Source organism: Falco punctatus (assembly GCF_963210335.1).
Source record: "Falco punctatus genome assembly, chromosome: 13".
NCBI lineage: Eukaryota > Metazoa > Chordata > Aves > Falconiformes > Falconidae > Falco > Falco punctatus.
The window spans coordinates 23479417-23495857 of NC_137593.1; the positions used below are offsets into that span (position 1 = coordinate 23479417).

Here is a 16441-nt window from a genome sequence, read left to right on the forward strand (position 1 = left end):
TTAGTCTTTAATTCAAAGACTACTGGGCTTTGGATTCACTATTGGTACCAACCGCCTACTCAGTTTAGTATCTGTAGGTACTTTCCTAGTTAACTCTCCATATAAAGCATAATGGAATGCTCCTCTCTTTGTAGAACTGGCTTATTCTGTCCTCTGCAAGTCATGCCTTGCCTGTAGTTTTGGCTACTGTGCCTGATGCTACTGATCTTTGGAAAAACATTTTGGAGTTGTATAACCTATTTTCCAAGGAGGCCCATCTTCTATATTTGCGGCTGCTGTAGACTAATTTTGGAAAGGTTTCTTTTCTTGCACGAGTCCGCTTTCAGGAAGCATACTCTGAGAGTACAAAGACAGCAGTATGCTTGGTTACTTCATAATCTTTTTCTTCTCTCTTTTCCCCTACTGCCAGCATAGGGGGTTCTTTGTTAACAAGGCCCTGTTAGATTGCATCAGTCCAAACTGTCAAGCCACATTGTAGATGTGGTTTTAATATACAGCATGAACATAATGTTTCCCCAGGGAGTACTATACTCTTTTTGTCTTATCCCTGGCCATTATTTCTCAGTACAAAATGACCACTGATGAAGTGAATGCTAGGTTTCGCGTAGTAAGTTGTGATGTAAGCAAGAACAATGTGTATTCTCTAGTACAAGCCAGCTTTGTCACTTTGCAAGCATTTTTGGTGAAATATGCCCAACACCTGTCAGATGATTGATCTACCAGAAGAACTTTTCAAACTTGTCAGAAAAATGTTCAGAATCGGTCTTGAAAATTACCTGCAAGTGGAAGCCACTTTACTGAGCACTTCAGACAGTACGGAGCAGTTTCCAAATTTGTTTCTACAGTGGTTCTTAGGGTTACAGCTTAAGAGACTACCAGCTATGACAATCGGGTGGTAAAAGGAGACCTGCCTTTTGATGGAAAAGAATTTATTTTCAGGAAGGTTTATGTAAAGCTCTAGAACCCTTTTGATTGTTGGGACTGATTAGCTTTTAAAATCTACTACAATGAGAAAGACGAGGTGATTTTTCCATTTTAACTGCTTCCTACCCACCTGCCACCCATCTTTGTCATCCTCCTCCTCCCTTCACTCCTTTTCTCTTCCTCTTTGATTTTGTCAGTGCCTCTTAATAATGGGGAGGGATACAAGGAACTGCAAAGGCAGGCAATAATTCTCTTATGTTGGCACTAATAATCTCTGTAGTTTGACCTTCTACACTGAGATAACGCTCGTGAACATGCACCTGGGAAATGTCAATGTAGTTTGTCTCCAGTCTCCTCTGATTTATCCCCACCCCCACCCCATATTTAGTCAAGTTTCTTTATCCTTTCTAATGTATTGCCATGCTTAACTGGGATACGTTGTTCCAAGGATTTCTCCATTTGTTTTGTTAACTTGATGCTCTCCCACTGCCATTCCCTTTTCAGGGACCTTTCTTATGAGAACCTGCTTGAACAGGAGGTGAAGACTTGAATGGACCTCCTGCTTCTCTCCTTTGAAGTCCATGAACATTTCTATTCGTTTGAATTTGAAAGAAACTAAGGAAAATACCACTAAAAAGGGAGGCGGGAGACTGGCAAAAAACCCTAAATATTATCTGGTGCTTGGATATATGTACTGTTGTACATGCAGAGTACATTTTACAATAAGACTTCAGGTGGTGGTAAATCTTTCATTTCAAATGGTTCTAGCTAATTTAAGAATGATTGTAAGTTCTGAATATTGATATGAAGTGCTGGAAGGGTTAATGTGGCTAGCTGTATGAATTTAGGTATGTGACAAGTGTCAGAGTATATTTGGGCTTCTATGAGGATTGTATGTCTCTTCAAGCATTCAAGTGACATTTTTGTTTTTTGTCTTTAATCTTACAGTAGTGAGCAGTCCACGAAAGCCAAAACACAAAAGGAATTGATGAAAACATTACAAGAGCTGAAAGCTCACCTTCCTTCTGAGAAGAGAATTAAAGGCAAATCTAGTGTCCTAACGACATTGAAATATGCCCTTAAAAGCATTAAACAAGTTAAAGGTAATCAAGTATGATACTACCTTAGATAATGCCAACCACGATAAAATTAAATTTAAAATAGGAATCTAAATGTGGTTGTCTGTGTAAAGCTACATTTGTTATGTTTGAAAACATCTCTAAACAGATGTTTTCATGGTGTTCCCATTTGCTGGCTCTGTTAACTTGTGTTCCTTTGGGAATTAAAGAAGCTCTCTTGTTGCTTGATGTTTTACTGTTTTTGTTTTTTTTTTTTAGTTAGAAAATTAATTTGAAAACAATTTACAATTTCATATTATTTGAACTGTCAAACAGACCAAAATTTACAATCGTGCACATATGGGTTTATTAAGATGAGTTGATTTGTTTGGCTTACTGATGAGGAAACTCTACCAAGGAAAAACTAATTTGGAGTGCTACCTAGATTTACAAGCTCCCTGTTCTGTGCTCATGCCAGAAAAGATTGTGACCATTTACCACTTCCAGGCTGGATGTTTATTGATGAAATTTTTAATTCTGAATATAATTTGTTTAATGTCCACATGTAGCTAATGAGGAGTATTACCAATTGCTGATGATAAATGAATCTCAGCCTGCTGGACTCAATGTGTCATCTTACACGGTGGAAGAGGTTGAGACTATAACCTCAGAATACATCATGAAAAATGCGGTGAGTATGGTGACCAAGTCTACAGTGTGTATTGAAAATGTTTTCTAGAACTGGAATTCTTAGACATGTCTTAAACTTTCTTACCCAAGGTAAGGGTTGGTAGCTAGGCCAATAAGCTGAAGTAGTTGGCTTTTGCCTTCCAGGGGGTGTTGAAACTGAGCCTTTGCAGACTTTGCCAATAGCAGCTGGCTCTAAACATTTTTTCTGACAGTTAGGTAGAAAATAAGTAGTCTAAACTCCTTGGTCCTCTGAATTTTATTTTGTGTGTAGAGACAATGGTGTGACGTATCTCAACATCTGTGTGAAATAATGCACTGAGAGACAGTTTTCATTTTAGAATAACCTCTAAAGTTTGAGAGTAACTCTTTACAAATTTTAGTTGAGTCATGCTGTGAATCGCTTCAGCTTGCCATTATCAGAAGGGGTTATTTGATGTTTCGCCAGTTCGTTGTGTTAGTGTGACTGAAAAGTGATGAAAGTGTTGGAATTAGTGTTGTGCCACCTTCTATGGTATTTGTCTAGTTCTTGTAGCTGGTATAGGCTTACTGTGTGATCCAGTGATACTGTGTCTTCTTGCCTAGATAAGAATAGCTGTGGTGATCAGCATAGTTTTTAGCAGTAAAATGTTATGGTGAATGATTTTTTTACTTACTCTCCACATTCCTGGTACTTTAGGTATATATTATGGAGTATTCAAAAAATAATTGCATCCAAATTTATTAGACTACCTTCCACTGTTTGGTTTGGGTTTTTTTTTTCTTTGAAGCCTCTGCCTGAATGTATGAAGTTCTGAAATCAATAACGTAATGTCATGATGGGGGATGTTCCTTAGCTTGAAGTAGGTGGGTTTTGTTCTATCTGTGAATAGTAAACGTTGCCCATAAGGTAAAACAAGTAAGAAGTCTAGAGTACAACTGAGAACTTCAGCCACATATCATAAACATTGCTCAGTTGATTTGAAGCATCCGAGTGTTTCAAACTGGTGTTCTGATGACAGCTCCTAAGTTTGTGTATATGGTTGTGGTAGTGGGTGGAGCACTAAAGGTTATGACGCAGGAATCTCTTTTGTGTCAAGAAGAAAAACAACATGAAACAACACAGGTGGGAGCGTGTATGGTAGTTTGGGACTTCTCCCCACCCCCACCTGCCTAGTCATTATTTTACCAAGTGGTTTAGAGCACTTTTTTGATTTTGCAGTGGATGAACAACGTAAACAGCCTTTCACAAAACAGTTGAATTACATAAATGTAAAATATGCCTGTAACAAGCACAAGGAAAATGGGCAGTTTTATAGCTAGAAGCTCTTTAGTTCTTAATTTGTTAATTCGTTCTGCATCATAAAATTTTAGGCAGTGATATTTAGGGCTTGTAACCTGGTAAGGTGCTAGCGTGTTATTGCATATTTCAAAAAGTGTACTGTCTCTGTCTACTTCAAAACCAGATTAATTTTATTGCTCCCTAAACAGATGCAATTTAACACTATTTCCTTAAAATTTGTTTTAAACTTCTTAATGCTTTTACATCTTCAGTGCTTTTCTAATACATACATACATACTGGATTGAAGAATGTTTTCAACTAAGTAACTTGAGATTTTTGTTTTTAGGATATGTTTGCTGTAGCTGTTTCTTTGATTACTGGGAAAATTTTGTACATCTCTGATCAAGCTGCTTCTATTCTCCGCTGTAAGAAGGGTTATTTTAAAAATGCCAAATTTGTGGAGTTCTTGGCACCTCAGGATGTCAGTGTGTTCTATACTTCTACTACACCATACAGGCTACCATCATGGAATATTTGCAATAGAGCTGGTGAGTAGTCTCAACAGCAGATATTCTCTGACCTTCTTTCAGTCATGCAAATAATTGAAGATTTTTTTTTAAAAAATATTCTATCCTTCTCCATCACTTTTTGAGGGTATAACGCAGATGCATTATTAGAACATCTCTGAACCATACATGTACACTTCTATAAATCAGCAAGGATTGTCTGTTGGCTAAAAGCCTATGAATGTCATTGTTTGTTGGTTCTCATGTCCCTTTCATCCAAATGATGAATGAAAACCAAGTAGGTATTCATGATGAATAGTAGGTTTGCTTTCCACTTTTACAAGCAATCAAATGACCACCATTTTTCTTTAGAATTTCTTTCCTTCAGTTGTAAGGGAGATAATTTTCTGCCTCCTTCCTTTTAAACAGGTTATGATTTGAATACTGGACACCTTGAATACAGTGTAGAAAGATGTACTTCAGCCACCACTACTGTGCACTCACCAAGTGTAATCATGTCTCTGTTCTTTTAGCCTTAGAAAAATTGTTAGGCATGCTAATGGTGAGAATCAAATGTCTTGGGGCTCTTGACATTTGTTTGTGGAAGGATTGTTTTACTAGTGTAGCTACAGCTGTTAGGAATTAAGAGGTAGCTGCCAACTATTTTAACTAAACACTTGAAATCTGAGGTCTGCTCTAAATGTTTGAAATTCCAATCCATTGTATACTAAGTCTATAAAGTCAGTGTGAACCATATTTAATCTGAAAAAAGAATTAGCAATTAGTATATACTAAGTAGTGTTTGTATCAAGCAGGTTGGAAGGGATCTTGTGAGGTTTGTAGTCCAACCTCTGGCTCAAAGCAGGGTCAGTGGTGTGAATTCTGACCATGTGGTCCAAATTACAGGTAATATTCAGTTATGCATTTTTTTTCTGAAATATTTTCCGTAGTTTAATTATGTTTCTGTATAGCTTCAAACTTCAAAAATGCAGTCATTGGAGCCATGTACGCTGTTCCATATATCAGGTGCCATAGATTATAATATCCAAAAGTATTGCGTGCTGAGGCCTTTGAAAGACCAGAGCTTGCCTTGAAAATCAGCCGGTGGCTACTCTGGAAAAGGAGGGAAATAAGCTTAAAAGGTGAGGGGCAGCCTTCATGAAAAATACTACTTTTTTTTTTTTTTTTTTTTTTTCCTGGAGGTAGGTGAAGGGATGGGAAGTGGATTTGATGGTCTAGCTGTCCTAGTGCCTTTCTAGGGAAAAGGTCAGATTTTGAGGTCCCAGATAATAAAACATTTTTGGTCAACACTATAGAGTACACTTGGGAAAAACTACTAAGAGTGAACAGCTCAAACTGAAGAACTGTTTAGATATGTTTTTGGCAAAAGGCTGCCATGTTTAGATATGTTTTTGCCAAAAAGGCAAAAGGCAAAAAAATCATAAGCAAGCAGCTGTGATTCACATGCCAGCCTCGGAATCTGAGTGGTATTCAGATTTAGTTGCCTCTGAAATATATGGTTTAGTAAATAAATGTGGAGACTTCAGGGATCGCAAAGAATTCAGCCTTATCATCAAGGAAGAATTCCTGTTTTAAATATAATATTCTCATCGCAATTTGTAACTTGTTATGAAATATGTTTAATATTTCTAGAGTCTTCCACCCAGGATTGCATGGAAGAGAAATCTTTTTTCTGTCGCATCAGGTAAGACAACAATATTGTAAAGCTTAGTATTGTATTATGAAAGCATGCGTTACAAAAGTATTTGACTTTTATAAGAACCATATGGTGTGTAAGTTTCTTACTTATCCATAATGTGAACGTAAGGCAAAACATATGCATGTCCTCTAGTTGATAAACTCCTAGAAGCTGCAGAGAAAACTGCGAAGTGATCTCGGGAAGCTGCACCTTGGAAGTTAATCAGTGTGAATGTTGACCTTTGCGCCATAGAGGAAGCTGATTTGTTGTCTCCCACTGCTATGAAAAGACTTCAGTCCATGTTAACTGGACTGTGCTGTTCAGCACCTGCTAGCGTCCCTTTCCTTCTAGAAGACAAATGTCTAATCTTTCTCTATGGGACACTTGAGATGAATTTACATGAGGGTGGCTTGACTTGTCTCTCTTGCAGTTACTAGATGACACACTTCCTTCTGGTTTTGTGTTTTTTCCCTTCTTTGCCTGCCCCCACACCCTGTAGTTGCTTTTGTTTAGGAAATGCTGGCAACTTATTCCATGTTATTTCTTGTGCAATTTGTTCTTGCTGCTATATTGCCTTTCTGCAAGCATATCTGAGAACAAAATATCATGGATCCTATTACTTAACTACTTCTGGAGTAAATAAATATTTATCCTTAAGGTAGTATGAGTGGCCTTAAAACAAAATAAAGACAATGTGCTCACCACTCCAAAGCGCTGAATTGAATGTACTGTAAAAGTGCTGCTGATGTTATTGCAGACTTTTTTTTTTTTCTCCAACTAACATTGGTTCCAAAAGCTTTAGTTTTGTAAAGCTTTGCTGTTATAAACTTAGTAAAACTGAAATATATATTTATATTTTTTTGGTCATTGTGTGAATGGTGGTTATTTTCATTACGATGCTTTTGATTCTTAAGCAAACAACTATTACTATAGTCAAGAATTTCTGAGTCGTCTTTCTTTTTAAATCAGGATGAAAATTGAGTAAAAAGGTCTTTATGTTAACTGAGGGCATAGAGCAGTTCATAAAATACAACTTTAAATTCATCCATCTAAAGGGTCTAATATCACAAATTAAGGTTATTGGATCAACAAAATAACTTATTCTGTCACAGGAGGTGGGTTTTTCTTTTTCCATCAGATTTCCATTTAAAGCAATTGTGGATCTTTTTATTTCAGGCAGTTGAGAGGACAATGTATTCTTTATTGCACTTAGTATGCAAAGGATGCCATCAGAATTAGCTTCTCTTCTACCAAAAAAAAAAAAGAAATCAGAAATTTAAGTTCTTGGGTGCTATTTTAGGAGCTATTGTGCAGTTATTGTCATGAGGGAATTACAATAGATAAAACTTTTAGCATAAGATGAATCTGTTGAAACAATTAACTCTGTTTAATTATTAGTGCGGGAAAGGAGCGTGAAAATGAGATTTGCTATCACCCATTTCGGATGACTCCTTACCTTATCAAAGTGCAAGATCCAGAAATCGCAGAGGACCAGCTTTGCTGTGTGCTGCTTGCAGAAAAAGTACATTCTGGTTATGAAGGTAATCCTTTGAATGCACAAAAATCACTTTGGTTTCCTGAAAGTAAGACCTGTTCTATGTTCTGCTACAGGAAATTCCATGTGGTGTAGCGCAAGTGAATTTCAGACTAAGAAAGCCAACTATATGAATTACTGTCAGTGATCTCAAGTTTTATTAAAGTGAAGGATAATTGGTTCTGTTCTCTGCCCTTGCTGAGGAGCTGTGGGCTGGCAAGCTATTCTATATGCTCTTAGGCAGACTTCTAGGCTTTGCTCAGTATTGAACAGGAACATGTAGCTTGAAGTACTTTATATATGCAAAAACCCCAACTTGTTGATCTGCTTTTATCTTTCTCTCAGCACCCAGAATTCCTCCTGACAAAAGAATTTTTACAACTACGCACACACCAACCTGTCTGTTCCAGGATGTAGATGAAAGGTAACTTACAAAAAATACTTCTTTTTTTTTTTTTTTTTTTTTTTTAATTTGCTGATAAGCAAGCTATCCAGTATCTTCACAGGTATTTTTAGAACTTCAGATGTCTGTGTAGGGTTAAAAAATTATGTGACTCCGGAAGAGGGTTTAACCCAAGCAAAGTACATCCCCCAATATTGACTAAGCATGAAGACACATTGTGGTATTTTAAGTGGAAAACTATCTGTCTGCTAACAACTTCTTCTTCCATTTTCCTCCCATCTGGGGCAAATCTAGACGTAAACTCAATGAATGAAACCCATGGTCAGGAAAATTCAGGTGTTAACAACCATTACCAGCATGAGATCTATAGTCTTTAAAGTTCGATCTGATTAATAAGAAACAATATGCTGCTTTCCCAGATACAACTAGAGGTGTGTCTTTTAGATGCAACATTAGGTCTTAAAAAAAAAATAAAAAAAATTGTGTTCTCAGTTCAAACCACACTCTTCATAGTTCTTGCTGTTTTTTGTATACCAAAACTGCTCAAATTCTACTTGCTGAAGACTTCACATGGCTTTGACAATCATGGAAGCTGATTAAGTGTTCATATTTCAGATTTGCTGCCTGTGATCTTGCTTCAAGAACTAAGGTGTAAACCAAGCTTTCCTTTAGTCTTCTGGACTGCTTTCGCCTGGGGCCTTTCAGGGAGTGTTTAGGTGATGAAGAGGCGAAGTCTATGGAAAGGAGGGAAGATAATCCTTCAGAGTTAGGAGTGTACTTGACTAAGGAGGATTTGATAATCTCAACAACAGGAATGCACTCTGGAATATTGCCGGATTTTGAAGACTTGACTTAACAAGAGAATTCACTTGTTCCTGAGTTGAAAACAAAGGCTACCTTTCCCAGTCTTTCTTTTCCCTTGTTTTACTTGATATTTTCTTCATAATATTTTCTGATGTGCCATATGTGGGATTTTTTTTCTTAGTTTTCACTAAGGAGGGGAAAAAAAAAAGTTTGCTGCAATAGCAGCATCTGTATTCTGAGATTATCCACTCCTCTTGTTTTTAAGCATTCGAAGAATGCTAAAATTTTCTTTGTAGGTCTAGATGGGGAGGGTGTCTGCAGATAGAGTGGCGATACAATGAATAATTTTGGAATTCTGTGGTATCTTTTGTGAAGGAATCTTCTTGTTTCTGAAGAAACATGGTGTTCGTGGCAAAATCTTTGCAGAAGAGAAAGGGATTAGGGGAAAGGAGGTTACTGGGAAGCTTGGCTAAGCTGAAGTTCATAAGGCAAAAAAAATTACTGTTGCTTCTGAGGCAGTTTATCTGCAGAGAGGTCAGACACATCAGTGTTACTGCAGCAAACATCTTTTTTTTATTAAATGAGAATTGCAAAAGGTAGCTGTTGGAGATAACTATAGAAGAAGACTATGGCTAATCAGTGCGGGGTAAATTTGGACTTTAAGGTACAGCTGGTTTGGGCTTACTTGTGTGGACATTGTAGCTTGGCATGAAGAGTTCCCACAGGATAGAAGACAACATAATGCTGACAAACAGAATTTCCGTGGTGTAATTTATACAGTCTCTCTAAACAGTTTCAGTTGACAAAAGAAGTGCTTAGTCCAGTATAGTTCTGTCATCTTCATGGATTTTTCTCCCTCCCTCATTCTCACACGTGCTCCAAGCCAACTGCAGCTTTGCAGGGTAGGTTTATCGTCTCAGATAGGCTAACGGCACAATGCAAAGCTTCCCTTCCTCCGTGCAGCCCAGTGTGTTTATTTCCAGTAGTCACTTAACAGAAATGGCAAGATTACTGAACGGGAAACTTTGCCCTTATTCTTGGGCTTGAGTGGAGTGAGTACAGTAAATCCTTTCTCGATGACTACTATGGAAGCTTCTTTCCAGTTAGGCTGGTGTTGTCACTTATTCTCAAATACGATTTTTGAACATTCACAGTGAGGGTTGATTACATCTTGGTCTGATATTAGGACTTTCTTTCATCTGTTTCTGTCTTCTGATATATGTGGTTGATTTTGCTTATTTAACTCCTGAGAGCATTGGCAGCCAGATAAACGTTTACCAAGATAGGCATATGCAGTTTATTACTCTTAAGCTCTCCAGGGTTAGGTGGAATACACAAAAATAGATTCTTGGAGAAAGTGGAGTCTAATATTTAAAAATATACAACTGAACACCTGCTGCCAAGTGAGAATTGTTCATAATACAACACTGAAACTATTGCCTGACTTGCATAAAATAAATTCTGTAATCTGTATGTGTTAATGGGTTGGAAAACTGCTTATTTGTCCTAAGTCTGCAAGTGGATCTCTGCATAGAGTATGTTAAGTAAAAATAATTTCCCCAAAATTAAATGGATCATTCCTGTATATATGTCTTTGAAATGTATTTGATACTTGATGTGCATGATGGGTGTAAGGAGTTCTCTATAGTTCACAGTGGAGTGAGTGATCTTAGTAAATGAATTTAAAGCAGTTTCCTGTTTAACTTGCAATAATATAAAGAGACTTCCTGTTCGTGTTGTTTTGACACTTAAAATGTAATTGTATAAAACACAAACCAAACTTGCTGCCTCTCCTCATCAGCCGTTCTTGTGCCATATGTGCATTTGCCTTCATAATATGAGTTTAACAACTTCAACTCTTGAGTTATTTTTCAGTTATTCATTATGAGGAAGCATAATGATGCTGAAGTACTGCCACTAGTAGATAGTAAATTAAGTATTCTCAAATACAATACTGTATAATCACAAAAATGCTGGTTGGAAGGGACTGCTGGAGGTCACTGTTCCATCCTTGTGCTTGAGATGGAACCGTTGCCCAGTTCTAGGTTAGGGCAGCTGTGACCTTGTCTCAGTAATGCCTGAAAACCTCTTAAGGACAGAGATCACACAACCTGTATGGGAAACTGTTCCTGTGTTGAACTTCTTGTCCTGTTAACAAACTCTTCCTAACATCCAACATAAGCTTTCTGGGCTGCAGTCTGAGGCTGCTGCCCATAGTTTTATTGGCTGGCATCACCAAGAAAACTTAACTCCATCTTTGTAAGCCCTCTTTCCAGTAGATGTGGGAAGCTCCTGGATCATTCATTGTTCTCCTCTGCGTCAGAACAGATGAGCCCAGCTCAGTGTCTACTCATTGGTCTTATATTCTAGATGCTTGACTCTTCCAGTGATCTTCATATCTGTATAAAAATGCATAGGGGACTTCTTACTTTTAATAGAAGTGACTGAATTTGCATCTTTCTTTACAGCTAGGTTAATAAATAACAGTTTAAAGTTTTATCCCTTTTACGGTAGGTGTTCTGTCAAAACTCAAACGTAAAGTTTGCCAGGCTTTAATTAAGCAGGTGGCAAAGAATAGGGACAGTGCTGAACAAAACATCATGTTTTCTTCTACTTCTTACAATATTATTTGAAGTCCTAATTGAAGTTGTTCAGAGCTGATTGTTATTTTTAGCTATTGCTACTCTTCTAGTAGCATAACTTTCCTTATGTGCTTTGAATTGGGCAGCTTTTCTAAATGTTGGTGTGTCAGAATTATATCAATTGGTATGAGTTTCATGCCAATTTCAGCTTTGTGAAGTCATTTGCTTTAGATCATCCACAAGCTTTTAAGACTCCTTAACTAGTTGATAGCAACCGATGCCTTACTGAAGGATCACTTCCCCCTGAATATCTCAGCCTCTTTGCCAGAAGGGGATGTTTGGGGAGCTGATCTAATTCCAGTGGGTTGTTTGGAAGTGCGATATTGAAAGCGTTTGTCTCATAACGCTTTAGAGTTGCAATGCGACACAGGTTCTGTGTCTGTGGTGCACTGCAGCCAAGCTCTTTGTTAAAGCTGGTCAGACACTTGCTTTCTGCTCCTGGGTGGGCCTTTGTCATTGAATGGGGCGGTGGGGGAAGTTGTACCGCACTCTGAGTTTACAAGGTGACTTGGTGGCATCTGGCAACTTCTCAAACATTACTGAGTGGTGTTGGCTTACACCTCGGAAAAAAATAATGCATTGGTTTTGGCAGTTAGCTTGCAGGGTAAGGTGCAAGCTAACACTCGTGAACTTTAACTCTTTCTACTTTAGTGTGAATGCTTTAAGTGATCAATGAAAATCACTTCATCACAAAAATTAGTCATTCACATTGTTAGAGGTAATAATGTGCATGAATTTGGTAACATTATTTTTAATTCACTGTTTTAATTAATAAGCTTGCTTCCTTGCAGCTCCGTTATGAGTTGAACTCTTAACCTGCCTATGAGAAAGTTTTCTGGAGTCCTAGTCAGCTGTCCTGTTGCTAGTTCAGCTGTAGTAATCCTGTGATCCTTAGCCTTGGCTTGCAGCCCGTACATTGGGGTACTATTTCCCTTCACAGGAGCTTTACAAGATTAAACTTTATTAATGCTCTTTTAAAATTAGGGTAAGTATTTATCCTGTAGAGCTAGGTAGCATAGAAAAGACAGAACTGCTGTAGCAGACTCCTTGATTTGGTCTGGTGGTGTACTTTTGTAAAATTACTAAAAAATCACAACCATGCCACAAACAAATAAACCCCCTCTTCTTCAAAGAGTACTACTGATATCAAGTTGGCCCTGCTATTTCCCCAAATTTAAGCTTAAACTTACTCATTCTCTTTTTTCTGTAAAGAGCAAATAAACTGAATGGAAACATTTTAAAGATTAAATATACTTTTATTCAATTTGATTTTAATTTTTTTCATTTCTTTTCTTTCTCCAGAGCAGTACCTCTGTTGGGATACCTACCTCAGGACTTAATAGGAACACCAGTCTTGGTGCATCTTCACCCAAATGACAGACCCTTAATGCTAGCAATTCACAAAAAAAGTATGTAATCTCTTACTGTGCAGAAATATAATTATTTTTTTCTAAAAGAGGAAAGTGACTACAAAGACCTCAGCAAGTAGGAGGTGAAAATTAATTGTGACTGAATTTTTCTGCAAGTAAATAATGAGTCCTTTATTCTACAACTTGGTTCTTGATGCAAGTAGTTGAAAATGAGAAATCGCTCAATGTCATTTTTCATAGGAAGCTTATGTGTCTGCTGTAAACAAATTGACTGTAAATGAATATTTTAGACATAAAGAAAATTTTCTTGGGAATGCAGTGATAGAAGTTGTCATACGTTAAACGGTAGTTTTCTTATTTCATAAAGGAGAAAATAGGAGCGATCCTGGCAATGTTCATTTATTAAACTTTGCAAATGTAAAGGTGTTTCTTCAGTCATTGTTAGCTTGTATTCTGAAGGTGATTTTCTTAACGTAGTCCAGTAAATAATGAAGGTCTGCTTATTCTGGTAGCACAGTATTTCTAAATGTACAGACACGTCTGGTATTTTTTCCTTCAAATATCATTTTCCTTTGCAATGCATTGTGAAATCCTGAATCATTAAGTAGTGTTGTGCAAACATTGATCTGACTCTTTTTTTAACTGTTCCCTGCAGTACTGCAGTACGGAGGACAGCCTTTTGACTATTCACCAATCCGGTTTTGCACTAGAAATGGAGATTATATAACCATGGATACTAGCTGGTCCAGTTTCATCAACCCTTGGAGTCGAAAAGTTTCATTTATTATCGGAAGACACAAAGTTAGGACGTAAGTCAACAAACTGCTGGACTTTAACATCTTTCTTTATTATATTTTCCCTCTCCTTGAGTTTATATAGTGATCCTTAGGAAAGACATAAAGGATTGCGGGGGGGGCAGGGCAGGAATTACACATAAAAGTTACATCCTTTTAAAACTGGATTTTGTGATGTACTCACTGATTTAAAAAAAAATTAAAGTCCTTCAAATGCTGCTAGTACTGTGAAGAGTTGCTTCAGAAGAGGGAAGTCATGGTCAAAGTGAGTTAAGGGTATGTATTCTAGATATGTATTTTATATAAAGGTTGTAGATGCAATAGAATCAGGATCCGTTTCTGTTGACTGTATATAGAGATGGTAACTTGCAGTTGTCGTCTCTCTGTGATGGAAGTACTTGCATTTGTAATGAATGGGCTTATGTTTGGTTTATGCAGTGGTCCCTTGAACGAAGATGTCTTTGCCGCTCCCAACTATACAGAGGATAGAATCCTTCATCCCAGCGTTCAGGAAATCACTGAGCAAATATATCGGCTATTATTGCAGGTACAGCATGTGCTTTAATGTTACCATTTTCGTTTCCCACTGAAGAAAGGTCATTTATCTTTGTGTGATGTTTTGGTTAGCTCTCCACTCCTGTAGTCGAATTTGTGGCTACAATCCTGGAAATTACTTTACACTCGTGATAACCAGACAAGACTTAATGAAGTATCTTAAAGCTCCAGTTATTATTTTAAGGATTTTATGCAGCTATGGAGTCCTCACAAAATAATAAAAAAAAAAACAATTAAAAATATCCTAAAATAAATCTTTTTTTTTCCTCAGATGGAATTGCTGGTAACAATTTCATTTTGTTTAAAGCTGGTTTGCTAGGATATATGTTTTTATCTATATTTTGTTGTTGTTAACAGCCTGTACACAACAGTGGATCCAGTGGCTATGGAAGTCTAGGTAGCAATGGTTCACATGAGCACTTAATGAGCGTGGCATCCTCCAGTGACAGCACAGGAAATAATAATGAAGACACTCATAAGGATAAACCAGTAGGTTTGGTTTTTCTTATTCAAGTGTGTGGCACAAAACAAATGTGTAAAAGTGGGCTTTTTTTACTTTTAGCATAACTCTTTCAAATTAGAGATGGAAGACAGTATAAGGAAAAAGTAATCTATTTTTTTGCTTAATATGGGCAAAATCTGTCTAGGGGAATAAACACTTCTGATGTAGATGAAGTCTCAGGACACTGAAGCATAGTTATAGGTGTGAGAGTTGGTGTGCCTAAAGAATTTAAACCTATACAGTATGTTAACTTACTCTTATGTCCATTATGTGCGATATGCTGTGTTTCTGGGAAAAACAGCTGGATATTTGAAAGAAATTCCTTTTGGGGGGGGAAGTCTTATTACTATTTTCCCACATGAAACTAAAGATAAAATAGTCATACATGCATAGCCAAGTGATAGCTTGACCTTGATTGCTTTTTGTGTTGCAAAATCACACTATATAATATGGAATTAAATAAATGGAATGCAATAAAATAAGGGTTTTTTTCCAGCTTAAACTTACCTTTACCATAGATTGGGCCATTGCTACATGTAGTTGATAGCGAGATGTAACTTTTCTAGCTCCATTAGTCTGAACTAAAGAGCACCGTTAAACTTGTGCCTGCGCTTAACAGAACTATTCCATAGGCAAAGTAAATCAGATGGATGGTAACGTACTGAATGTGGATGTAGTCAAAGGAACCGCACCTTTTAACATCTCGAGTCATTTTGGCTTTCCTGTCGTTCTTGGCAGATTTGCTGTAAGCTCATTGAGTTGCATTTAATTCTGAAAACCAGAATTCCTTTACTTAGTTATATTGCTTGTAGGATAATTCTCCAAAATCTGTTTTCTGCTTTTGTGATCAGGCATAGCAGACTGCTGCTTTTGCCAAGGTGGTCATCTTCCTGGCTTTCAGTCCCTAAACATTGGTGGCTTAAGCAGATGAAGTATCTGGATTTTTTGTTTAACAGATAACTCGTTGTATTTCAGAGCTATGCAGAAAAGTAATGTTTAAGGAGATCTTGGTTTTGAGGAAAATAGTGAAGATGGTTATCTATACAGACAGTGAATACTGTTACAGTATAATTCTATTAACATCCTGTCAGTGCTTGGTTAAACTTCTAGCACAAAAAGTTCTGCATCTTAGGAGCAGTTTTTTTTTTTACCAAGTGATGCTCTTTTTTTTCTCTTGGAGTCGTCTTTGTAGTGTATCCTTATATTTTCCTATCCAAGCTATTCAACCATATGAAACAAAATACCGAGTAATTGTCTACAAAGAACATGCTTTAAATTTATTCTTTCCAATTCCTGAAATTCTGCTGCTGCACAATAAAATTCTATACATCAGGATTTCTCCCTTGATCAGACTAATTGTAAAATAAGAGATTAACTAAGACTAGATTTAGTCTACTGAGGAATCACTATGCATGAAGAGAAGGCTCCGGGGAGACCTTGTAGCAGCCTCCCGGTGTACCTAAAGGGGACCTACAAGAAAGCTGGGGAAGGACTTTTCACAAGGGTGTGTAGCGATAGGACAAGGGGGAATGGCTGGAAGCTGAAGGAGGGCACATTGACATTAGATATGAGGAAGAAATTCTCCCCCATGAGGGCGGTGAGGCGCTGGCCCAGGCTGCCCAGAGCAGCTGTGGGTGCCCCATCCCTGGCAGTGCCCAAGGCCAGGCTGGACGGGGCTGGGAGCAGCCTGGGCTGGTGGGG

At 37.5% G+C, this 16441-nt stretch overlaps 1 protein-coding gene across 6 annotated transcripts in view; it reads left to right on the forward strand.

Moving 5' to 3' along the window:
• PER2 (period circadian regulator 2) overlaps positions 1-16441 on the forward strand; it is a 51424-nt gene that overhangs the window by 20449 nt on the left and 14534 nt on the right. For all 6 annotated transcript variants that reach the window (XM_080409487.1, XM_080409486.1, XM_080409484.1 and 3 more), the window contains 10 exons: positions 1873-2027; positions 2552-2673; positions 4278-4479; positions 6091-6142; positions 7535-7677; positions 8016-8094; positions 12822-12928; positions 13545-13698; positions 14122-14230; positions 14596-14727. In XM_080409487.1, the coding sequence (XP_080265613.1) occupies positions 1873-2027; positions 2552-2673; positions 4278-4479; positions 6091-6142; positions 7535-7677; positions 8016-8094; positions 12822-12928; positions 13545-13698; positions 14122-14230; positions 14596-14727 (1255 nt within the window). The remainder of the gene's footprint in view (positions 1-1872; positions 2028-2551; positions 2674-4277; positions 4480-6090; positions 6143-7534; positions 7678-8015; positions 8095-12821; positions 12929-13544; positions 13699-14121; positions 14231-14595; positions 14728-16441) is intronic.